Source organism: Bos grunniens, chromosome 1 (assembly GCF_055505025.1).
Source record: "Bos grunniens cultivar Pamir isolate PY7600 chromosome 1, Bosgru_T2T1.0, whole genome shotgun sequence".
Lineage (NCBI taxonomy): Eukaryota > Metazoa > Chordata > Mammalia > Artiodactyla > Bovidae > Bos > Bos grunniens.
Window position 1 is genome coordinate 38,631,008 of NC_141165.1, and position 25,169 is coordinate 38,656,176.

At 39.2% G+C, this 25,169-nt stretch overlaps 1 protein-coding gene across 3 annotated transcripts; it reads right to left on the minus strand.

Annotated features, from left to right (window-relative positions):
- Nucleotides 1–423: 423 nt before the first annotated feature.
- On the minus strand, nt 424–25,169 carry TM4SF18 (transmembrane 4 L six family member 18). Of its 3 annotated transcripts, XM_086387649.1 has the most exons (6): nt 24,854–25,169; nt 24,561–24,754; nt 21,290–21,379; nt 6,625–6,767; nt 1,449–1,629; nt 424–685 (listed from the first exon to the last, which is right to left on the minus strand). In XM_086387649.1, exons 2-6 carry the CDS (start codon nt 24,735–24,737, stop codon nt 671–673), a joined length of 606 nt encoding a protein of 201 aa, XP_086243775.1. In that variant the 5' UTR covers nt 24,738–24,754; nt 24,854–25,169; the 3' UTR covers nt 424–670. The 3 variants fall into 3 exon arrangements, with proteins under 3 accessions (XP_086243775.1, XP_086243963.1, XP_086243868.1); XM_086387837.1 differs by lacking the exon at nt 24,561–24,754 and having other exon boundaries at nt 24,854–25,116; XM_086387742.1 differs by lacking the exon at nt 21,290–21,379 and having other exon boundaries at nt 24,854–25,111.

Below are 25,169 nucleotides of genomic sequence, written 5' to 3' on the forward strand. Positions count from 1 at the left end.
CCAGCTAGATTCAGTTTTTAATCCTATATTTTGATTGTTTGGTTTTGTTTGTTTTAGATAGTTATACTTATACTGCAAATATAAATTTGTAACCTGCTTTTTCACTAGTACAACTCATAAGCTTTATTTATTTTTTGATTTTTTTGGCTGCCCCATGCAATGTGTGGGCTCCTAGTTCTCCAACCAGGCATCAAACCCTTGCCCCCTGCCCTGGGAGCTTGGAGTTTTAACCACTGGACCACCAGGGAAGGCCCCAGTACTCATTATCGTTAAAACATCATTTTATATCATATTACAAGGAATGTACCATGCTTTATTTAATCCTTTCCATAAAGTTTGATTTTCTGGGTATTTCTAATTTTCCAGAATATTAAATAATGTTCAAATATATGTGTTTGCATAAAGTTTTATCTTGTATTCTTATTTATTTTCAGAGTGAAGTTTATTGAAGTTGGATTTATTTTATTTTATCAAAAAGGTATGAACATTTCTGAAGATCCTGACACATATAGCTTTGAAAAAAATTTTAAAAGGAAGGACGGCATTCCAGTGAGGACAGCAAACACCATCTGGAGGGAAAAAAACATCATTTGAAAATGACCCTCAAGTCCATTCAGAAGACATAGGTAGATGGCCATATCTTGATGAAGAAAAACATTCTTGTCCTTATTCAAATGATTCCAGGCTACAAAAAATAAAGAAAAACAAAGTGAGTAAACTTGACTTGATTAATGATCCATAATCCAGGTAGCAACTTAAACTTATAGTTTATATTCTAAACGTGATAGAACAGGAAAATATCTATTTGAAATTACTAGGAAAGGTATTAACCATTATATGTTGTTAAACAATATGCAAGATGTCTCATTCTTGATTTCTCTTTAGTCTGAACTTGCTGAATAGTTTTAGCAGTTTCAACATAATTAAATTAACTTTAATATTTTAGCAGATGAAACAGAAGTACTGTCATTTCAATAGGATAAAGACATATTTCCCTTCTTCAAAACCACTCACTAATAACTCCATAATAAAGAAAGATTATTATGAATAGCTGAATGTAGCAGCATTCAAAAGAGAAATTACTTCACTGGGATTAGGTTGTGAGCCTTCGACAATTTTATGAACAGGGACATTCTTAATGAATGGTCAGATTTCTTTGAGCTTTGAGTTATTTCTACATAGAAATGTTGCTCATTCAAAACATTTGAATGAGCAACATTTCACCATGGTACACAGAAGATGATTTTATAATTATTCCTTTGGTTCAGGCCATTTAGACAAGCCAACAGACACACTGGAATATAAGGAAAAATTGAGATATTAGAGGCTGAGTAAAGATGAGGGCAGTAGGAATGGAAGGAAAATGATGCAATTCCAAAAAGTCTCCAGCAAGACACATTGAATCCTGGACAAAGGAGGAGGTACAGGTGCCAGGGGGGGTCTGGTACCTGGATGATGACTGAATAGGTTCCACAGAGACTCTTGGACAACTGAATGACCACTCTGATGAGGCAGACAATCACTTGAAGTCCACTGAGAGCTATGAGAATAGAAAATAAGATGATGTTCCATTCCACTACATGCGCGGGTTCCAGGCACTGAATCCATTCTCTGGAATCTGTAAGGAAACTGAGAGAGAAGAAGGAGTTGGTCAACATGACACATGGCCAAGCTTAAAGACTTGGTCCAAGGAAGAAGGATGTAAGTTTTCATACGTTTGGGAAATTAATATATATATTTAATACATATTATTCAATATTAATGTATCAAATTATTCAAATATAAATATTGAACATGTGGTATACACAGCACTGGGCTATGTTTATTGTGAACATGCTTGCCTCAGACAATTCTAATTCACTTAGCAGGCAAGATGCATACTGAAGAATTCAACAGCAATGAGAAGCTGCACATGTCAACACCAAGAGAGGCAGAGATTGACCATTTCCTAGGAACCTGAAGTTAGCCTGGGCTCTCAGGGACAGGGTTGAGCTAGCATTGGATATAAAATAACAGGTGGTAAAACAGCAAAGAGAAATGATGCTAGTTATTCCTATACTCTGTCCCAAAGCCCTTTATAACAGTGGTTCTTAAATTTGAGCATGCATGCATGCATGCTCAGTTATGTCCTACTCTTTGTGACCCCATGGAATGTATCCTGCCAGGCTCCTCTGTCTATGGGATTTCCCAGGCAAAAATACTGGAGTGGATGCCATTTCCTTCTCCAGGGGATCTTTCCAACCCAGGGACTGAACCCGAGTCTCTTGTGTCTCCCGCTTTACAGGCAGGTTCTTGCTGAGCCATTGGAAAAGCCCAAATTTGAGCATACATCGATTATCTGGAAGGCTTGTGAAAATGCGGATTCCTGGGCCCCAGCCCAGAACTTCAGATTCAGAAGGTCTGGATGGGACTGGAGACTTTGTGTTTCTAAGTTCTCAGGTGATGCTGCTGGTCTGGGGTCCACTGTATGTTCTGCAGCTTTTAAGAAAATTGAGCATATGAAGGGAAAATGCAAAAGACCCAGCAGTTTGATCCATCTAGCTAAGCACAGGATTCTGAGGATTAAACCACCTTCCTTTAAGATAATCTTAAAACCATGTTGAATTATCCTGACTGACTTTTGCCCACTTCCAGGTCAGTTATGGCCATTAGAATTTCTCCAAATGTAACACTCTCTTTGTTGAACTAAATTGAAATAAAAACAGATTGCTTCCAAAAAAAAAAAAAAATCCCCTGAAGAAAAACAATCAAGTTCAATTACAGGGCAGAGTTGTTTGTAAATATCTTGTTAATAGCAAGATGATTTTTTCCAAAGCAGCCATTCAGGCAACCTTGGTGCCAGCCAAGTGGCATGTAACTCTCCTTCTTCCCTTTCTTCATTTCCTTTTCTCTATGTTCTGGGACATTCAGAGGCACTCTTGAAAATTTCTTAATATTGCTAATGAATGTCTGAAGTGGTAAACAGTACTGAATATGGACTCAGAACTCCTGGATCTGTAGGATCTAGGGTTAGGAACTTTACCTCTTTGATCTGGACAATGGGTGTAAAATACCTAACCCTAGGATTATTGTGAATATTTGATGAGAAGAATGTAGAAATGCTTTGGAATCTATAAAGCATGATGCAGATGTAATTTCCTGTGATCATTTCCCAAGAGCCATTTCATACACCCTCCTAATCCTAGTTCAATCTCAGCCATCAGGAAAGATAATCACTTCAAGATCCTTTCTCTAGACTGTTCCCAGTCTATCCTTTGCACAGATCATCCAATACCTTAAAGGAAGATGACTTGCAAGATTTCTATTTTTATCCTAGGATATGGTTCTATTTATTTTCCTTGTATAAATAGAATGAGGCATGAGTACACTAGCAGGGTCTGGGAAGCAACAGAGAAGTTTGCCCTGATGTTCATTCTCTCCACAATCTCTATACACAGTTTAACACAGCATTTACTTCATTATGTTATAAATATATCCATAGCTTTGTCTGTGTATCTAGTTCCTCACTAAATGGTGTACTATGAGAAGACTGTAGTGATTTATCTATCTCTGAATGGGCACATCTAAGGCCTAAGGCAGTGCCTGGCACATTGCAAAGATCAACAAATGCTTGTTGAATGAGACTGACTCAGGATTCTCACTGGTCAGGATGCCAGAGGCTGAACCAATGGCTGAACTTGCCCGCCACTAGCAGATGGAAGACATCACATGGTAAAGAAGGTTATGCAAAGCCATGATTTCAATAATAAAACTTGGCATGTTGAGAGATTATTACATTTAATTTGTGCTTTACTTCTGTTTAATTTTCAATTGCGAGATGATTATTACCTCCAGTTTACAGAGTTTCGGAGATATCCAGACATTTGTCTAAGGCCATTCAGTTTGTAAGCAGGAGATGGGAAGACTTGAACCCAGAGTCACAAGCATAGAAGCGCTGTGCTCCAAGGGAAATGTACATTCTCAGGCTGTCATCTCAGCAGAATGTTCTCTTAGGTTTGTGTGAGTTTCTAGAGGGAAGTGAACCTGTGTGATTTATTTTTGATTCTCTAGCACCTAATCCAAGGCCTGGACATAGTAGGTGCTTAATAAATATTTGTTGAATAAATGTACATATGAATAGCTAGGCTGGGGGGAGCTTCCCTCGTGGTCCTAAGACTCCGAGCTCCTAATTCAGGGGGCCCATTTGTGATGCCACATGCCACGATGAAGATCAAGAATCCTGCGAGGCACAACTAAGACCTGGCACAACCAAAAAATACATAAAATAAAAATACATATTAAAAAAAGAACTGATTTGGGCAACTTTCACATTGAAATTGGAGCCTTATTTGGTTTGGTGGTGGGGAAAACTTTAAGGGTTGACGGCATAAAAAATGAGTCTTTGTACCCAGTGAGACTTTCTACATTAGGGCCCCCTTTCCTAGCCCCTTCAGTCCCAAAGGAGTGTCTCCTTCAAGTGTTCAGAAAAAACCTGAAATAATTTTCTAGGTTCTCAGACCTGAAGGAGAGCTCTGCTCACAGCATGTGGAGTCTTGAGGAAGCTTTAGAATAAAAGCAGCTATGGGCACAGAAGCAGTTGTGCTGCCCAGCAGGATGAGGTGAGTATGTAAGGCCTGAAATGGATGTGAGCTTTGTTTTCCTTTTTAAAATATTTATTTATCTACTTTTATTTTTGGCTGCACTGGCTCAGTAGTTGGTCAGTTAGTTGCCCCAGGGCATATGGGATCTTGGGCTTCCCAGATAGCACAGTGGTAAAGAATCCACCTGCCAATGCAGGAGATGCAAGAAACTTGGGTTTGATCCCTGGATCATGAAGATACACTGGAGAAGGGCATGGCAACACACTCCAGTATTCTTGACTGGAGAATCTCATGGACAGAGGAGACTGGTGGGCATGAGATTGCACAGAATCAGACATGACTCAGGATGTACCCATGTGGGCTCTTAGTTCCCAGACCAGGCATCCAACCTATGTCCTCTGCATTGAAAGTTCAGTTCAGTCGCTCAGTTGTGCCCAACTCCTGTCCATCACCAACTTCTGGATCTTGTTCAAACTCATGTCCATCAAGTCAGTGATGCCATCCAATCATCTCATCCTCTGTTGTCCCCTTCTCCTCCTGACTTCAATCTTTCCCAGCATCATGGTCTTTTCCAATGAGTCAGTTCTTTGCATCAGGTGGCAAAAATATTGGAGTTTCAGCTTCTGCATCAGTCCTTCCAATGAATATTCAGGACTGATTTCCTTTAGGATCAACTGATTTGATCTCCTTGCAGTCCAAGGGACTCTCAAGAGTCTTCTCCAACAACACAGTTCAAAAGTATCAATTCTTTAGCACTCAGCTTTCTTTTTGACCCATCTGTCATATCCATACATGACTACTGGAAAAACCATAGCTTTGACTAGACAGACCTTTGTCAGCAAAGTAATGTCTCTGCTTTTTAATATGCTGTCTAGGTTGGTCATAGCTTTTCTTCCAAGGAGCAAGAATCTTTTAATTTCATGGCTGCAGTGCTTTTGGGGCCCAAGAAAATAAAGTCTGTCACTGTTTGCATTGTTTCCCCATCTGTTTGCCATAAAGTGCTGGGACCAGATACCATGATCTTCATTTTATGAATGTTGAGTTTTAAGCCTTCTTTCACTTCTTTCACTTTCAAGAACTAAAGAGGCTCTTTAGTTCTTGCCATTGGAAGGCTCTTCCTGCATTGGCAGGTGAATTCTTAATCACTAGACCACAAGGGCAGTCCCATGAATGAGACTGAACAATAGAGCCAGTCATGGGGAATTGAGAAGAAGGTGTAACTTCCCCAAGGAAAGGTACAGACCCTCCTTCATTTATTCTGTTAGAATTCTGAGCACAGAATGAGACAGGGAGAGATTCAGTGGATCTCTCCCTGTATCTCTGTCCAGGCCCTTCTTCTCGAGCTGAAGGGCCTATAAGTCCAGTATAATGCCAGTACGAGGCATTCCGTAATCCAGGCTTGGGTCCCTTAGCACCTGACTGAACTACCAGCCTTCAGAGCAAGGCCACCCGTTGGAGTCTTCTTTGCGACACACTCAGTAAGCTCCTGGCTGCTTCCACAAACTCTTGCACCTACTCTGTCCTTGGATCTCAGACCACACTTCGCTGCCATTCTGCCTGGTTCTATCTCTGTGTGGCTCCTGATGGTATAGCTCCAGATGGCACTATTTGAGGGCACTTTGATGCTATCCCAGCCAAGCCATTTTACATCTGTAAGAGTCTACATGTCCAATGTGCTTTGGCCACAAAACGAGACTGATTTCTCAGAACAACTTAGATCCCCAAAGCTCCAGCAATTGCCAGACCACAATAACCATGAAGTTGTTCTGCAGTAGAGTAGAAACATGGCTTTCATCTGGAAATGCTAATGACAGCCTCAACATGCTGTCATGCATGTGGGATTAAAAGACTGGAGGAGAAAATATATATATAAACAATGACTATGTAGGAACAAATTGGTCAGAATATCAGTAAACTATTAAGAAGATTCTGGACTAAGGTAGATGCACAGAACCACAAAGTGATCACGAAAAGTGAGTATGAGCATGAAGTCAGGTGTTTCTGACTTTCAGATATCCTCCCAAATCAGAGAACTATTCCTTACCGTCCTGCAGTGCCTTCGAAGGCATACTCCCAGCCATCAAGAGTACGGCAATACGGACCTTGAAGAAGGCCCAGAGCAGATATGACCAGGCAGTATCCAGAGAAAGCAATTCCAAGAGCAGAAAAGATCATCGACAGCACTGTCTAAATTAAACATAGAAGGAGGTTAGTGCCATAGAATGAGATAAGAGGATATTGTAAGCAAATAATCAGGTAGGTAACCTTCCCCTACTCATCCAAGCCTACTGAAGTCTGTGCAATACCCATGTCCACAGAAAAATAGAAACATTCAATCCAAACCCACTTGACCTGAAAAATAAGTTTTTAAATGATTTTTTTCCTTGGCATGTCACAGAGAAAATTAATTTCTTCCTTTTTTTTTCCTGGAAGTTTGATATCAAAATAATGATAAACTCATATATGAATACAATAAAGGGATGTGTATCAATCAATCTATACTTTGTTATTGAAGATGTTATTTTCTAGGTAGGGTGGATTCTCTAAGAATCAAAAGTTATGATCCTTGTATTTCTCTTAAGATCATAATTGAATATCTTCACATACAGGAATGTGCAGGGAAATAGCAGGTGTTAGCCTATATGGTCATGTTTATACTCAAGTGAGAATGGATTGATGAGGAGCAGGGTGTTTTCATTTGAGTAGAAAGAATGAGCAGTGTTTACTGATAGATCTATACAAGCTAAGTTGTGAGATTAAGTAGATTGGTCTGATCTAAAAGGGAATTCCACATCTCTACAAATGACCTAATTTTGTTTCTTTTTATGGCTGAGTAATATTCCATATATAAAACAGATAGCTAGTGGGAATGTGCTATAAAGCACAGGGAGCTCAGCTTGGTACTCAGTGATGACCTAGAGGGTGGGATGGGGGTGCTGAGGGGGGCTCAAGAAGGAGGGGATATATGTATATATATATACAGCTCATTCACTTCATTGTATAGCAGAAACCAACACAACATTATAAAGCAATTATACTCCAGTAAAAAGAATAAGAAGGAATTCCTGCAGAGGAGTAGAGGGGAGTTTATGAAGACCAAATGGGCGTGGTGCTGATACTGAGAAAACAGGGTCAATAGGACATGATCCAGCTTATAAAGTAAATGCAGCTTAGGAGATCCAGGCAAAAGATGCCTTGGATGCTGGATCAAGGAGATCAGACATCATCCTTCTGGGCAAGTGGCTTCTCTCCTCCCACAACCTTTCATTAAAAAATTTTCAAGTTTACACAGATGTTGAAAATATACTACCCTTTACTTGGACTCACCTCTTGTGACATCTACCATTTTTCTTGCTCTTCCTCCCTTCTTCTCTCTATGTATATGTACATCTATACACACATCAATTTAAAAATACATTTATTACATTTTTGTTGCTTAACCATTTGAAAATAGCTTGCAGGTATTGAGATATCTCATCCCTAAACACCAGTACTTATCTTCCAAGAAGAAATATATTCTATTACTCTGCAATTGGTTTTCACTTTTTTGTACAGGAGCCAATGAAGGTTTATGCACAAGGCTACATCTCTTTAATTTCCTTTAATCTATACTATTCATACTGACTTTTTTTCTTTTAGGATATTCAATTATTTTTTAAGAGTCCCAGCCAGTTTTCTTGTAGAAAGTCTCACATCTAAGAATTTTCTGATTGTTTCTCACAACTGGACTTGAATGAAACGTTTTGGCAAGAACACTTGATCTGTGTGTGTCCATTATGAGCTTCTCACTGCTACTGATGATGCTAAATTTGATCTCTTGATTAAAGTGGTGTCCTTTGGATCTATAAATGGATATTTTCTACTTTTCAATTAGAAAGTAATTTGTAAGCTAATACTTCGATACTGTCATATCTTGTTCCCAAAAGACATTTCAGTGGATGGATTTGGCATCTACTGATCCTCATACTGGAAGAAGCACAAGCTGGAATCAAGATTGCCAGGAGAAATATCAATAACCTCAGATATGCAGATGACACCACCCTTATGGCAGAAAGGGAAGAGGAACTCAAAAGCCTCTTGATGAAAGTGAAAGAGGAGAGTGAAAAGTTGGCTTAAAGCTCAACATTCAGAAAACGAAGATCATGGCATCTGGTTCCATCACTTAATGGGAAATAGATGGGGAAACATTGGAAACAGTGTCAGACTTTATTTTTTTGGGCTCCAAAATCACTGCAGATGGTGACTGCAGCCATGAAATTAAAAGACGCTTACTCCTTGGAAGGAAAGTTATGACCAACCTAGATAGCATATTGAAAAGCAGAGACATTACTTTGCCAACAAACGTCCATCTAGTTAAGGCCATGGTTTTCCCAGTGGTCATGTATGGATGCGAGAGTTGGACTGTGAAGAAAGCTGAGAACCGAAGAACTGATGCTTTTGAACTGTGGTGTTGGAGAAGACTCTTGAGAGTCTCTTGGACTGCAAGGAGATCCAACCAGTCCATTCTAAAGGAGATCAGCCCTCGGATTTCTTTGGAAGGACTGATGCTAAAGCTGGAACTCCAGTACTCTGGCCACCTCATGCGAAGAGTTGACTCATTGGAAAAGACTCTGATGCTGGGAGGGATTGGGGGCAGGAGGAAAAAGGGACGACAGAGGATGAGATGGCTGGATGGCATCACCGACTCGATGGACATGAGTTTGAGTGAACTCCGGGAGATGGTGATGGACAGGGAGACCTGGCGTGCTGTGATTCATGGGGTCACAAAGAGTCAGACACGACTGAGCAACTGAACTGAACTGATCCTCATACTCACTGATCGCCAATTATCACAATCAGTGGTTGTATTATGTGCTGTGCTTCATCGCTCCGTTGTGTCTGACTCTTTGTGACCCCATGGACTATAGCCCGCCAAGCTTCTTTGTCCATGGGGAATTTTCCAGGCAAGAATCCTGGAGTGGGTTGCCATGCCCTCCTCCAGGGGACCTTACCAACCCAGGAATCAAACCCAGGTCTCCCGCATTGCAGGCAGATTCTTTATCATCTGAGCCACCAGGGAAGCCCAATGCTGCTTTCTAATTCTATCATTTTTCCTCATTTATAAGTTATCATTTTTCTGCACAGAAGAACTTCTATTTCTTGTTTCTCTTCTCTGCCTCTCTCTTTCTGCTTTATTGTGGACTCATGGATTTTCTAATTCATTGTTATAACTCATAATTGTTATTATTTTAGGTGCTCATATGGCCCAAATATGACCAGTGGGAACATCCCTTCAAGTCAATCCCTGTGCCCTTGGACATATGTCTGTCATTCTTGAGCCTATCCTTGCTTTCTGGCACAAGGTATCCCTAGACCTGGAACTAGTAAAGAATCCACCTGCCAATACAGGAGATGTGAGTTTGATCCCTGGGTTTGGAAGATTCCCTGGAAAAGGGAATGGCTATGCACTCCAGTATTCTTGCCTGGAGAATCCCATGGACAGAGGAACCTGGTGGGCTATAGATTATGGGGTCACAAAGAGTCAGACACAACTGAAGTAACTTACAACATAGACCTGGAATAGCCCTTTTCCCAACAAGACATAGGATTAGCTTTTGGGCAACAAAGTGACATGAGCCAATGAATTATTTTGGAAACTTCTTATAACAAGAGTAGCCTAACAACCAGAAGTGAGTGAGCCCCAAAGAAGAATTCCAAGTAGAGAAAACTTCAAGTTGTGTTGACAAAGACATGCACTGGATGGAAAGAGACATTAAAGAGGCAATGAGTAGCTAGAAATGGGCTGAAAAAAATTCTAAAGTTTGGGACTTGAATGAAAAGGAGACAGAAACTGGGATGCCAAGAAATGTAGTTTGGTTAGGGAGAAAATTTAATTTAGTTTTTAAAATGTTGATTTCAAGTGAGAGTAGGATGGCCAAACAAAAACATGCAGAAGCCAGTTGATAAATTCAAAAGCTGAGATAATTAAAAATGAGAAGAAAAAACCTGTGATTTGTGGAACAAAATTATCTCAAATTATATGTCTTTGTTTAGAATTATTTAGATGTTAGATGAATGTAACATTGATATCAATAACCTCAGATATGCAGATGACACCACCCTTATGGCAGAAAGCAAAGAAGAACTTAAGAGCCTTTTGATGAAAGTGAAAGAGGAAAGTGAAAAAGTTGGCTTGAAGCTCAACTTTCAGAAAACGAAGATCATGGCATCCGGTCCCATCACTTCATGGCAAATATATGGGGAAACAGTGGCTGACTTTATTTTTTTGGGCTCCCAAATCACTGCAGATGGTGATTGCAGCCATGAAAGTAAAAGACGCTTACTCCTTGGAAGGAAAGTAATGACCAACTTAGACAGCATATTAAAAAGCAGAGACATTACTTTGCCAACAAAGGTCCATCTAGTCAAGGCTATGGTTTTTCCAGTAGTCGTGTATAGATGTGAGAGTTGGACTATAAAGAAAGCTGAGCACTGAAGAATTGATGCTTTTGAACTGTGGTGTTGGAGAAGACTCTTGAGAGTCTCTTGGACTGCAAGGAGATCCAACCAGTCCATGCTAAAGGAGATCAGTCCTGAGTGTTCATTGGAAGGACTGATGTTGAAGCTGAAACTCCAATCTTTTGGCCACCTGATGTGAAGAGCTGACTCATTTGAAAAGACCCTAATGCTGGGAAAGATTGAGGGCAGGAAGAGAAGGGGACGACAGAGGATGAGGCGTTTGGATAGCATCACCGACTCAATGGACATGAGTTTGGGTAAAGTCCGGGAGTGATGGACAGGGAGGCCTGGCATGCTGCGGTCCATGGGGTCTCACAGTCGGACACGACTGAATGACTGAACTGAACATTGATACATGATAATTATGGAAAATTAGAAAGAAGCATTTTAAAAATGAAAGAAAGAAAAAACAATTATGCTTTGTTTTGCTATTTGATATTAGTGATCTCCTTGGTGGCTTCACATAGGATGAAAGCTCTTTTAAATTATGTTTCTCATATTGATTACAATAGAGTTTTGCCACCTCATAGGATGAAATAAATAGTTATTTTTTCAGTAGATTTCTGTTATACTTTGTAAAAAATATTACCTATTCATCAAAGCCATCTTTGAAAAAGGAAGAAGGATGTTTTCAAAAGACTGAGTTCTTTATTTACCAAATGTAGCCTTAAGCAGTTTGCTAAAAGGAAAAGTGGAGAATTTTCTTATTTGGGGAAGTTGCAGCCATAGCATAATACATATATATGTATACAAATATAGATTACACTCTAATGAGAGGATACAATTGGACAATCAAACAAAGTAGCTTCAAAATAAAGTGGGAATAAGACTCTCTGAGTCACAGTTTCATTTTCTATAAAATGTAGATGATGCAGATAGTTAGAGCACCCTAGGGTTGGTTCAAAAATTAAAGCATAGAAAAAATTATTTGAAAAGTGAACAATATAATCAAAATATTATCTATTATTTCAAGTGCTCTTATCTGGCCAAGATTTGTTTTCCAAAGATAATGACCCACAGAATGTTGGCAGAAAATGACACTCCACAGAGGAAATGATAGCAACCAAGAAGTTCATGGGGTTCAAGTCATGGTGCTCCAATATATGGCATCTTGGCATATTAATATCTTAAGCTGAAGGAGTTTGAGGAAACGGCAGAAGCAGGAAGTTCACTCTATCTGACCTCCCCCACCTTTCCACCCTTCTTCCTTGAAACGGGTCATAAAACTCCCATGTGAAAAGTACCCTAACTGCACCAGGAGGAAGGAAGCCATTCCTACCACCAGACTGGAAATTTGGGGCCAAGAAATCTGTGTGTAAACCTTGTTAAACTAAACCTTACCTTCCAAGCTACTTTTTCACCATTTAGTACTCCTAGCCCAAACCCCTCCGACTTGCCAATTCTTTGCAAGTTAATTGTTGTTTCTTTGTCTAAAAGGTACAGAAGCTTCCTACTCTGCTCTTATCTTTGGATCTTCATTCTTTTGTGTAGACGCCTGTGGAAGTCTCACCAAAACACGGATATATTCTATAAAATCTGTATGCTTTTCTCAACTTGTCTTTGTCAGTTTAATTTTCAGACCTAGTTAGGGACCCTAAAAATGTGGAGGAAAACTTCATTTTCTTTCTTACAGTTTCTGTCACCACCATGGAGTGCCATTTCCTGAGGACACCCTGCTCAATTCTGAGGTTGCAGTCAGAGACCCTAGACCTCTGACATAAGCTGGCAGAAGAATTCTTGCTGAGTTAGTTTCTTAACTCTCTAAGAAACTGGGTGGGCCAGTTGGACGAAGGTGATAAAGATCCATTCCTTTCCAGATTCAGACTGGCAGGAGAAAAGCATTTGTAAGAATTAGTTTTTGAGATTGTGACTCTGATTACAATTTGGTTTGGGGGTACTCAATGGTTATTTTTAAAAAATATTTATTTTTATTTATTTATTTAGCCACGCTGGGTATTAGTTGTGGCACACAGGATCCTTGCTCTTCATTGCAGGATGTGGGATCTAGTTCCCCGACCAGGGATGAAACCCAGGCTCCCTGCATTGGGACCTCAAAGTCTTAGCCACTGTACTAACAGGGAAGTCCCTGAATTGGTTATTGATCCTTTCCCTCCCAAAAATGGGTATTGCTTTCCTGATTGTCTCTTGTTTTGTGTCCTCAAAACTTGGCTTGGCTTTCTGCCCATCAGGGCATGCAAATGTCAGTTCTTGCTTTAGCAGACAGCCAAACGTCAGATTGTAAGCCCTGTAAGGATGACTATACAGAAATGTGGTTGTGCCCCATTTGTGGCTAGCATCCTCCCAACTGCTCTTTGGAGAGATTGTCTGAATCTTTTTTCTTTTGGCTATTGTATAGTCAGGCCCCTCAAGATGGCCGCTCTTTTGCTGTCTGTACATATCCTGTTCAACCAGTGCCTGCTTCACCTACACCTTACTCACAAGACTGACCCTCCTATATACTTGCCTCAGGCCTCAGTTAATGATTGTTCTTATTAAAGGACCAGTGAGAGGTGTGCCCTTCTGATGGTTTCCCTGGTAACTAATGAGCCAACTGAAGTAAATTCACTATAGCTGGCAATCTCCCCCCACCACCACCCCAGGGAGTGAAGACTGCCACCATACCCTGCCTGCCATCCACTGCACGTGGATGGGGCTGGGGGTTGTCACTCCAGGACCTTGCTTCAAGTGTGTAAGGGCTCCCATCCATTAAATCTCTAATGTCTCAGTTGCTGACTCCAGGAGCTTTCATCTGTCTTGAAGCTTGAAAGCCTGTGGGGTGTAGCCCAACAGCTATCTTTGGAAGAGGTTTTGGATCTTAATAAGGCTGTATCTCTTATACCCTATTTAGGGACATCTTTTGTGCCCATGGGCTTCCCTGGTGGCTCAGATGATAAAGAAATCTGCCTGCAATGCTTGAGACTGGGGTTCGATCCCTGGGTTGGAAAGATCCCCTGGACAAGGGAATGGTTACCCACTGCAGTATTCTGACCTGGAGAATTCCATGGACTGAGGATCCTGGCAGGCGATAATTCATGGAGTCCAAAGAGTCAGACACGACTGAGCAACTTTCACATTTGTGCCCATGGTTAAGTGCTAATTTTGAGTCACTTGATAAGTATACCTTTGGTTTAAATACTTGAAACACTTTTTAAAGAGTTGTATGGTTAGAAGTTGGCTGAATTGGAGGTTGATATTCAGAGACTGATAGAAACCTTTTAAAAAAAGCTTTCTCTCCTAAGTGACAATAACACTCTACTCACAGGAAAAGAAAACATGCGGAAGGCTTTGTAGAATGATTTATGAAAATGTTCCAAACACACACAGATCTAAATCTAGAACATGGAGATATTTCCATTTGCATCATAGCTGGAAATCTTCTCCCCGATGTAAGGAAACAGCTTGAGGATAATGTAGTCTAACGGGCAGGTCAGCCTCTTGCCGTCATTCAGGCTACAACTCAGTTCTTAAAGGAATGAAAATACAATTGTCTGTCTTACAAACTGAGTCTTTACAAAACCAGAAATGCAGCTGTAAAAGCAAAATTTCACCAAACTACCAATCCCCAAACCTCTTCTAACACAAAATGTTGGAAGAAATTATAAAAAATAAGAAACAATTATAAAAGACATTATAAAAGATTGGAAACAGAACAGTTCTGCACTTAAGAAAAAGAAGAAAAAATTTAAGCAGGGTTACCCCAGTCCTCTGATAATAGGCAAATCATTTGAGCTTGTTAGTGAACATGTCTTGTACCACATTGAAAAACTGTATTAATATTATGAGGAAATGTATTCTTCCAGAAATTATGAAATAATATGATATATTCATAAACTTTCCAATCAATAGAATGTTGATATGTAACAGTTCATAATTGCTTACTTCTTAGTTTACACTAGAAATGAAAATTTCTAAAGGTTAAGAATTCTGATTAACATATATAATTAAAGTTCGGTTCAGTCACTCAGTTGTGTCTGACTCTTTGCGACCTCATGGACTGCCGCACACCAGGCTTCCCTGTCCATCACCAACTCCCAGAGCCTACTCAGTCAAAGTTACTAGAAGTAATTAAGGAATGACTCTGTATGGAAGGAAAGTAAGATGTACTTTTGATTAAAGGTATGAGCTATAGAGATGAGTTTTTGTTAAGGGAAAAGAGTAATTCCAAATAAAATAATTGGTTGTTTCAGAAAGCGGAAGAAGAGAAAAAAGGACAAATTGGCTGAATATAGAGTTGAAAAAAGAGAGAGGAAATTGTATGCTGTCAGTCTGGCTTTAACATGAAAAGTTGTTGTTTCACTAAGTCATGTCTGACTGTTTGCAACCCCACGAACTGTAGCCCACAAGGCTCCCCTGTCCATGGGATTTCCCAGGCAAGAATACTGAAGTGGGTTGCCATTTCCTTCTCCAAAGGGTCTTCCCAAGCCAGAGATCAGAAACCCGTGTCTCCTGCTTGGCAAACAGATTCTTCACCAGTGAGCCACCTAGGAAGCCCTCAATGTCAAAAGCACATGGATGAAAAGCTAGAATGGGGTCTTATCACAAATTTTATTGGACTGTTGGTATCCTCTTGATAAGAAATCATGAAAGGTGTTTAACCTCTTGTGTAATCTACCCAGAAGCAAAGATTTTGTGTTTTATCAAAATAATTTCCGGGGCTTCATGTTGTTTTTACCACATCTTTGATTATTTAAGACAATAGAGTCTTCATTACTTAGAGTCAAAGGTTTTTGCTTATTTGTCTATTCTGTCTTACAATTATGTAACTTTCTGTATTTACCTTTGAAACTGTTTATCTTTAGTGAAATGGATCACAAGTATTGTTTCACAGTTACTTGTGATCCTATTAATGTTTGATATTTTTGACAAAGTTACCCCCAAATCAAATTCTAAAGTCTTTTTGACCTCCAACTAAATTTGGGATTTTCCAGAGGACCAGTGAAACATCTCTGTAATATTTTCTCTTTCCTTAAAAAGAGAGAGAGAAGGAGAGGGAGAGAATAATTAGGTTTACTTGATATATTAAATTACATGGAAAGCTTTGTCAAATAAGAAGTGAATTTTAGCCTTTTTAGGTTATATTTGTAGGGTGCATGTTACTAATATAAATGTTCCACAAATTATATGGCATTCCTAGAAAAGTATGTCCTAATATAATGTGTGTGTGTGTGCTCAGTCATGTCTGACTCTTTGTGATCCCGTGGACTCTAGCCTGTCAGGCTCCTCTCTCCATGGGATTTCCCAGGTAAGAATACTACAGTGGATAACCATTTCCTCCTCCAAGGGATCTTCCAAACCCAAGGATCAAACCTGAATCTCCTGCATTGCCAGGCATCTTCTTACACCGCTAGTGCTGCCTGGGAAGCCCCAGTATAATGTTAACAGTCATAATTCTAGTTATTATCTTAAAATGTTGTAAGTCTCAGAAGTAATCAAAGTTTATTGTCTTTTGTATTATATTAAACTCTCATTAGGGCTTCCCTGATGGCTCAATGGGTAAAGAATTCATCTGCAATGCAGGAGACGCAGGAGACACAGGAGACGTGGGCTCAATCCTTGGCCAGAAAGAGTCCCTGAAGGAGAAAATGAGAACCCTCTCCAGTATTCTTGCCTGAAAAGTTCCACGGAAGGAGGAGCCTGGTGGGGCTACAGGCCAAAGGGTCCCAAAGAGTCGGACATGACTAACTAAGCACACAAAAACTCTCATTAAGTCTTTAACCTTGGCCATCTTAAAGTCTTTTGTCATTAACAGAGAGTCATTGTTTTATTCTGATGCTTTTGCAGAAGTATTTATTTTCAAGGAGATTCATAGAAAGAATGCTAACAGGTACAGGTTTGTGATAACTTTAACAGCATATCACTGAACTGAGTAAAACTTTCCAAAACTCTTACAGAGAAACTGATGGATTCATAAAATGGTTAACACAAGATCATGCAGGAGAAAAATTAAGTACATGAAACTGATGAGTTACAATTCTTTATTACTTTCTCTTTAAAACACTGCTGGTTCCTTAGTGTTTTGCTTTCCATATTTAAGGAAACTGTTTTCTCTTTTCTTTTCAGCTATCCATATCTTAGAGCAATTTTGTAAAGTATACCTTTATGAACAAAGATGAAATAATTACTTTATCTTCCTACCTGATCCCTCCAAAATTTGAAAACTCTTAGTGATTATTTTTATTTTTCTGGCAATATAATTATTTGCATAAGTTCAATAAGAATCTGCTCTTCTTTAACATGACACAATTGGAAAAATTGGTTATATTACCAAGGCTTTGACTAGAATGTCATATTTGAGAATATGCATGGAATTATATACGACCAGACAACTTTAAGGAACTAAGGTTGACTTTATGGAGCCAATGAAGTCCCTTGGAAAAAGTGGCCTGGTACCTTGCTTACAGGATTCCCAGCGGCTTTACCAGGTGGGTAATGAAAGTCACTTCCTGGCAGGTGCAGAAATCTCAGGATATTTGGGGGACCTAAAGAAGAAAGAAATTAACTGAAATCTATGGGAATTTTACATAAAGTCTGATGGCAATCCTTGGCTTGTCTTTCTAGCCTGGGGAGAGGATTAGAAAAGTCTCATCTGAGATTCCTTATGAAAAGTTCCAGCAAAGAGGACATTAAAAGAGTCTATATGGTCATCACTATTCTTGCTGAACTTATGTAAATAATCAGGCCAAGTTTAATGCAACTAGATTTATTTCATAAATGAATTAGTCTTTGGCTATTTCTGGTAGAAATGAGGGTTATTGTATAGGAAAAAATATGGAAAATCATTGGAAAATCATAACACACTTTGTGGATATCAGATTCTAGTCTTATTCATTGTCTTAGGATCCACTGGACTGGATCCTAAATTCTTTTAGTTTCTTTCAATATCTGGCTACAATTCCCCAGATTAATGTTTCCAATTTTTCTTCCACCCTTCTGACTTGGAATCATTAAGAACTAAAACTTCCCCTTTTCTGAAACTGGACAAGCTAAAGCTAGGCAACTTGATATAAATGTTAGAGAAAACACCACCGTAGCTCATGTTAGACAATCTGTTCCTGTTGCTGTGTGAGCCTCTCAGAAAGTTCAGCAGAACACCTGATGACTTTTCCAGAGACATTCAAGCTACGAAGCAGAAAACTCGGTTAGATTACCTTTCCCTGCTCTCACTCCATCTGACTTAGAGTTTCAACAACTAGAAGACTTCTCAGTTAGAGACCTTCTCAACTAGCCACCCTCGGGACTCAAAACCTGAGTTTATAGTTCATTCTAGCTGTTAACTTTTTGCTTGTTTGTTTTCATGCGAATGTCCAGGACTGAGAGACTGATTCATTGGGTTATTGGACAATTTATGCCCTCATTTTCTGGACTGTGAAACTTCTTCAGGGAAGTTTCAGACAGAAGAAGAATGGGATTGAGGGCACACTACCCCAAAATATGGCACCTTGGCACATTAATATCTTAAGCTGAAGGAGTTTGAGGAAACCACAGAAGCAGAATGTTCACTCTGACCTCCCCTACCTTCTCACCCCTCTTCCCCATAAAACACCCAGGTGAGAGGTACCATCCCTGAACCAGGAGGAAACAAGACATTCTTACAGAGTCTGAAATTTGGGGTCAAGAAATCTGTATTAATAAACTTTTCTTTTCCTAGTTACTTCTTCACCTTTCTCCATCCTAACCCAAATCTCTCTGTCTTAGTCATTCTTCACAATTTTATTACTTCTTTGTCTAAAAAGTTTAGAAGCTTGGTGTTCTAGTCATGCGTCCGGGTCTTCATTCTCTTACGAAAATCACCATATACATGTAAAAATTCAATATAATTTGTATGCTTTTCTCATGTTAATATGTCATCAGTTTAATTCTCATACCCAACCAGGGATTTTAAGAGGGTTGAGGAAAACTTCTTTCTCCTCTACGAAATAAATCTTGGCTGACCTAAATTTGCACTCCAGAGCTTCAGAAGTCACAAACTGGTACAGGCCCAAATTTGGCCTGCACAGTGTATTTAAACGAGAATTAATTGCCAACATTTTATAATTGTAAAGTGTTACTTAAAAACTCCGTATTTCCACTTCCTATTGAAAGCTGAGAATTATATGGCTACCACTAGCGGTTCCCTCTCCTCCTTAAATAGAAAATTTTCTCTAATGTCTACAGCCTCACATATTTCATTGCTATCAAATATTTGGCATCTGGGAGTACATCAGCTGGGATCCCTATTCTAGATCGTACTTTGAAAGAACCAAGCAGGGAATCCAAGGAATTCTTTCTCCCTTCCTCCTGCTCTTCTCACTGAGATGCCAGTTGTCTCATGCAATGTCAATTATAAGACAGTATCAAAATGCTACAATATTTCTAGCATCACTTTGTGCTGGAAATGCTAATAGTGAGTTAAGGCAAACCGAACACATGGATTTTTTTTTAAATACTTAATGGTATAAACATTTATTTTCTAGAAATTTCCTGAGTATCGTAAGTTAAAATTTACTTGAATCCATTGTTTCACCTAAACAATTTTGAAAACTTTTCTGTAGTATCACACCAGCAATTACTGAGGGCTGTTTGAGTCAATTGCTTAAAAAAAATAGACACACAGAGGGAACATATTTCAATCTTCTAACTCTTCCCCCACAAGAGGCACAGTGGTAAATTACACAACTAATTCAATCTTTCAAAAGCAACAGTCAAGGAAAGCAAGCCACACAATCCTGGCTGCACATTTAAATTTGATTGCACCTGGAACCAACCAAGTCAGGGTCTCTGGGGGTGGGATTCTAAGACCAAGCTCCCAGATCATTGTAGTGCACAGCCATTGTGTAGAACCACCGTTGCAAAGAATGCCTCCAAGACCTCTGGTAAAGCTCCTCCTAGTTAGTGAATCATATTCTCTTTGAGTCACAAGTGACTCATCTGTAAAACAGGAATAGCAATAATATAATTCACTGAGTAAATGTGAACCCACTGTGAAGTGTTATGCAAATATGAATAAGTGATAATGATCATGAGGAAGGGAAGTTGGATAATGATGGAAATACAGGAGCCCAACACCTCAAGGAGATCAGCCCTGGGATTTCTTTGGAAGGAATGATGCTAAAGCTAAACTCCAGTACTTTGGCCACCTCATGCGAAGAGTTGACTCATTGGAAAGGACTCTGATGCTGGGAGGGATTGGGGGCAGGAGGAGAAGGGGACAACAGAGGATTTGATGGCTGGATGGCATCACTGACTCGATGGACGTGAGTCTGAGTGAACTCCGGGAGTTGGTGATGGACAGGGAGGCCTGGCGTGGTGGGATTCATGGCGCCGCAGAGTCGGACACGACTGAGCGACTGAACTGAACTGAACACCTACTTGTTGAGCATAAGCTTAGAAAATGTGGTTGTATTATTCTCTCTTGATTCTATTTTAATTATTTTTAAAGTTCCAATTTGAAAATGTACATAATATATACAGGGATAAATCTCACACTACTTGGAAGGAACTAGACACAGAAGACGAATTTTCTGTGATTCCATTTATATAGAATACAAACTAATCTATAATGATAAAAAGCAGATCAAAGATTAGTCTTTTGGGGATGGTGGAAATGTTCCATCTCTTGACTATGATGGTAGTTTCATGCGTGGAGTTCACTGTCAAAACTCATGGAATTTTGCACTTTTAATTGAAGCCATTTCCTGTTTGTCGGACTTCCCTGTGGCTCAGAAGGTAAAGCGTCTGCCTACAGTGCGGGAGACCTGGGTTCGATCCCTGGGTCAGGAAGATCCTCTGGAGAAGGAAATGGCACCCCACTCCAGTACTCTTGCCTGGAAAAATCCCATGGACGGAGGAGTGCAGTAGGCTACAGTCCATGGGGTCGAAAAGAGTCAGACACAACTGAGCGACTTCACTTCACTACACTGTTTGTAAATTAGCCTCTGTAAACTTGATAAGGGAAGAAATAGACTCACAGAAACCCAGTTAGGAAGAGGTAGTATTATATTCTAATTTCATGTATCTTTAAATCTTGAATTTCTAGAAGAATATACGCAGAACAAAAGTGGAGGAAAACTGTATGCAAAATGGAAGAGAATTTTTGTGAAAGTAAACTCTTGGACTCTGAAATGAAAGGATCACGGAAAGGGTACGATAGTGCCAGTATTTTCGTGTTTCTGAGTGAGAGGAAAGAAAGCCAGAGCCCACTCAACCATCCTCAAAATACTATTTGCTCTTACCATGTATTTTTTGCTGCAGTTTTCACTCTGGCAACACTTATAGTTGTTGTCATTCTCCAATACAAGAAGAACTGCTGCTACTACAAGCATCTATTGTAAGGAAGAGAAACAATATAAGAAATGAAATACTAGTTTGCATTCAAGCTCATAACCAGAACTCGGTGTTTCAGAGCATAGACTCTGGGATCTCGTAGATCTGGGTTCAAATCCCAGCTCTTCCTCTTAATAGCTGTGTAAACTTGAGAGTCCTTTCCTATAAAATGGTGCTGAGAACTCACCTCTTTAGGTTATTATAAGGTATTGCATGTAAAATCTTGAATAGAGTGCTTGATTTATAACCAGTGACTGATAAATATTAGCTATCATTATCATGGTTATAAACTATGAAAGGCTAATGATTGGCCTGCCCTGGTAGTCTAATGGTTGGGAATCTGTCTGCCAATGAAGGGAACACGGGTTTTATCCTGGCTTTAGCAAGATTCCACATCACCCAGGACAACTAAGGCCATGGGTCTCAACGTGAGAAGCCATTACTATGAGAAGCCTATGCACTGCAACAGGAGAGTATCCCCCACTTGCCACAAGTAGAGAAAGCATGCTCGTAGCAAGGAAGACCCAGCACAGTAAAAAATAAATAACTAACATTTTTAAAATAAATAAATAAAAATTTAAAGAAATAATGATTAAGTAGGAATAAATAGTATAGACATGAGATGACCATTCTCTGTAGCAAACCTACACTTCTTACTGACTCGGTTGTAGAACAAAGGAAAACCATCCTCCAGACCTTGGCATTTTCCATCCTCTTTCCACTTTCTGCCCTCTGAGAAGGCAGGTGAAAGGTATGGTTAATCTGAAACTAAATCTCTTAATCCAAAGGCAAGTACATTCAGATCATCTCAGATTCAAATTTTCCAATGTATTTTGCCTGTATCAACAAACCGGGAGAATTCAGTGTATTCTACTTCCCTCTCTTGATATCTTAGGCAAAAGATTTAAGTTCTGGAAAGAACATGGATTTCTTTATGTTACAGTTGTTGGTTTGGCGAAGTATGAGTTGTGAATTGTTTCTGGCAAATTCTCCACCTACCCTTTTCTCCTACTGTTCAGTACTGAATCCTGCAGTGGAGTTAGACCATTGTTATTTTACTGCTTGGAGTGAGCATTCCCAGTTTCCAAATTCCTTCAGCCCATCATTTATTTACCTATGTATTTAATTATTTATCTATATTCCTCTCTTTTCTCCTAAAAGGATTTGCTCTTGAAAGAGTATTTTAAGAAGTCCTAAACAGTAAAAAATAGAGAATAAGTTCTTTTCACAGTTTTAAATTTTACATGGACTATAAGCAAAAGTTAGTCCTACATTCCCCTCCTTTCAACACTGCTAGTTATCACCGTTTCAAAGAGATTCTGGTTTAACTTTCATAATGCCTTGCAAATCTCCTGTTTATTACAATTATATATTGAGAGAAAGAATGTCAAGATAAGACACAGTAAACTAGGTGCCGAAATCAGCTTCATTACAATACTGTTAGAAATAATTAAACCTAAACCCTAGAGCCCTGTGTCAAAGGAGAAACACAGGCAAGTTCTGTGTTGAAAGAGAAACTGCTTTCTCTTTTTGTTGTAAAGTATAACTGCAGTACAGAGGGCTCAAGAATAATGGAGGAAAATTACCAAAAATTCTACTACTTTCTCATGTTTTGACTATTTACTCCCACATGTGTGTATTTTACATAGCTGCAACCATAATGTATTAACAGTTTTGTTATATCTGTTTTCCTTAACAGAAAATAATATGTCCATGTTGTTACATGGTCATAATCATAATCTTCACCAGTTATGAAATTAATAGACCATAATTTATTTGGCCATGTCTATACTATGATGCTTCTAGCTTTATGCTATTATAAATAATGCTGACGGGCTACAGTCCGTTGGGTTGAGGAGAGTCGGACACAGTTGAGGAAGTGACTGAGCACACGCATGCAAATAGTACTGCCACAAACATCTGTGTATACATTTCTTTCCTTATTTTGGATTATTTCCTCAGAATGAATTCTCAGATTTAGGATCACTGAGTCAAAACACATAAGCATTTTCATAGGTCTTAATATATCATATCAAAAATTTCTCCCAAAGGGTTACATTTATTTATAGTATCACCATCACCATCGATTATATACCTAGCATATAGCATGTGCAGTAGCACTGGGTATTAATAATTCAAAGTTTATTAATTTAATGTGAAAGTGGTAACTAAATGAAACCATTTTTCAACATAGCTGTTCAAATATTACAAAATTAAACACCCACAAAAGTGTAGAGATAGACTACAGTGGATTTTCTTTTCTGCTATTATTAGTGTAGGAAAGTTACAGCACACATGTGGGAGTTTTTAGAAATGATACAACCAGGAAAAATGTCTTTTCCTCTGAATTGCCAACATGATTTTTTATCAGTTTGTTTTTAAACAGCACAAAGTCATCAGGAAAACGTTCATTCGTGGATTTTTACTGTAGATACCTTGATTTAGTTTTCAAAAACACCACTATCATTAGGGGTATAATGTCAGACAATTTAATAATGGTATGGTCCATCCTTCAGTCAGTATTAATAATCACGATAGTCACTGGCTGCCTACATGTCAGTCTCTATCCTGGGCACTTCGTACATGAGATGTTATTTAATCCCCACAATTTCCCTCAAAAATAAATGTCATCATTCACATTCTTCAAATGAGGACACAGAGGCCCAAAGACACTGAGTAGCTTGCTTTAAAGTCTCATGATACAAATCACAGAGCTTAGGCTGAAACTCAAATTTGTCTGAATCTTCAAGTTTATGCCTTTTCTATTGTCTTAATACCCTTCCAAGCTAGAGAAATCCTGAGTGTAAATAGAAAATCCATTCTGGAAAAGGGCAATGCTACTGGAGATTCAATAGCATAAGTTCACATACAACTTTCATGAGGACATAATGTTGTGTCCACAGCTTTCATAAGGACATAATATTTCTACGTCCCATCAACTTTTAATAGGACTAACTTCCTACATTGCTGAAGCTATATAAATAAGCAGTTTATTGAATACAAAGCTACCCTCCAAGTCCTCACCGACTTCCTGCCTTTTTATCCCCTTCCATCTTCCAAATCCCAAACCCAGGACTTGTAGAATGATTTTTCCATGATTCATCATTTTCACTAGGAACAAGTCAATTCTTAGTAAAAACTCCCCTTCGGCAATCCCAAGTTCTCCAAAGTTACACTTACCATGATACCTGAGAAACAGATTCCTTCAAAATACCAGACGTAGTTGGTGAGTTTATTGCTGGATGCATAGGAAGCTTGCCCATTGGGGAAATACAATAATATGTTCACAATTATACTCCAAAGTGCAAGAGGAATCAGCAAACTACTCAGGCAGCTTCCACATTTCCGAGACCCCATTTTACCCTGCTCAGAACCTGCAGGAGATTTCAAGAGTGTAGAATTACATCAAGCCTGTTTTTTGTTTTGTTTTCCCCCATACCTGTCTTTTTTTTTTCTTTCTCGAGATTACCTACCACTTTCTGGGTCAGAGCCCTTCAGTTCATATTCATGAGGAGCCAGGACTCGGACAGAAATGCAGCCCAGGATCTTGTCGATGTGGAAATAGTGGTTTACTGTTTGGAGAACAATAGACAAAGATCAACTGGCTGAAGAGCTGAGCTGGTCTTCATCCTGTGCCAAAGGAATGCGATGCTTTTACCGCTTTTTAAAATAAGTCATTTTCCTCTGAGTTAGAGCACTCAAGACGGAACCCTGAGCGTGTTTGCAGAAGGAAGTTGGGGTGGGGGTTGGAACTGAGTCTGGCAAGTTTCATACCAAGCAAAGGACAGG

Bases quoted from the DNA above. Each gene is read 5' to 3' on its own strand.
- TM4SF18 (XM_086387649.1), bottom strand. From the start codon at position 24,737: ATGGGGTCTCGGAAATGTGGAAGCTGCCTGAGTAGTTTGCTGATTCCT. The intron at 21,380-24,560 runs GTAAGTGTAACT...TCCTTACAATAG, and splicing joins TCTGTTTCTCAGGTATCATG to ATGCTTGTAGTAGCAGCAGT. The intron at 1,630-6,624 runs GTAAGGAATAGT...CTTCTCTCTCAG, and splicing joins TTCGAAGGCACTGCAGGACG to TTTCCTTACAGATTCCAGAG.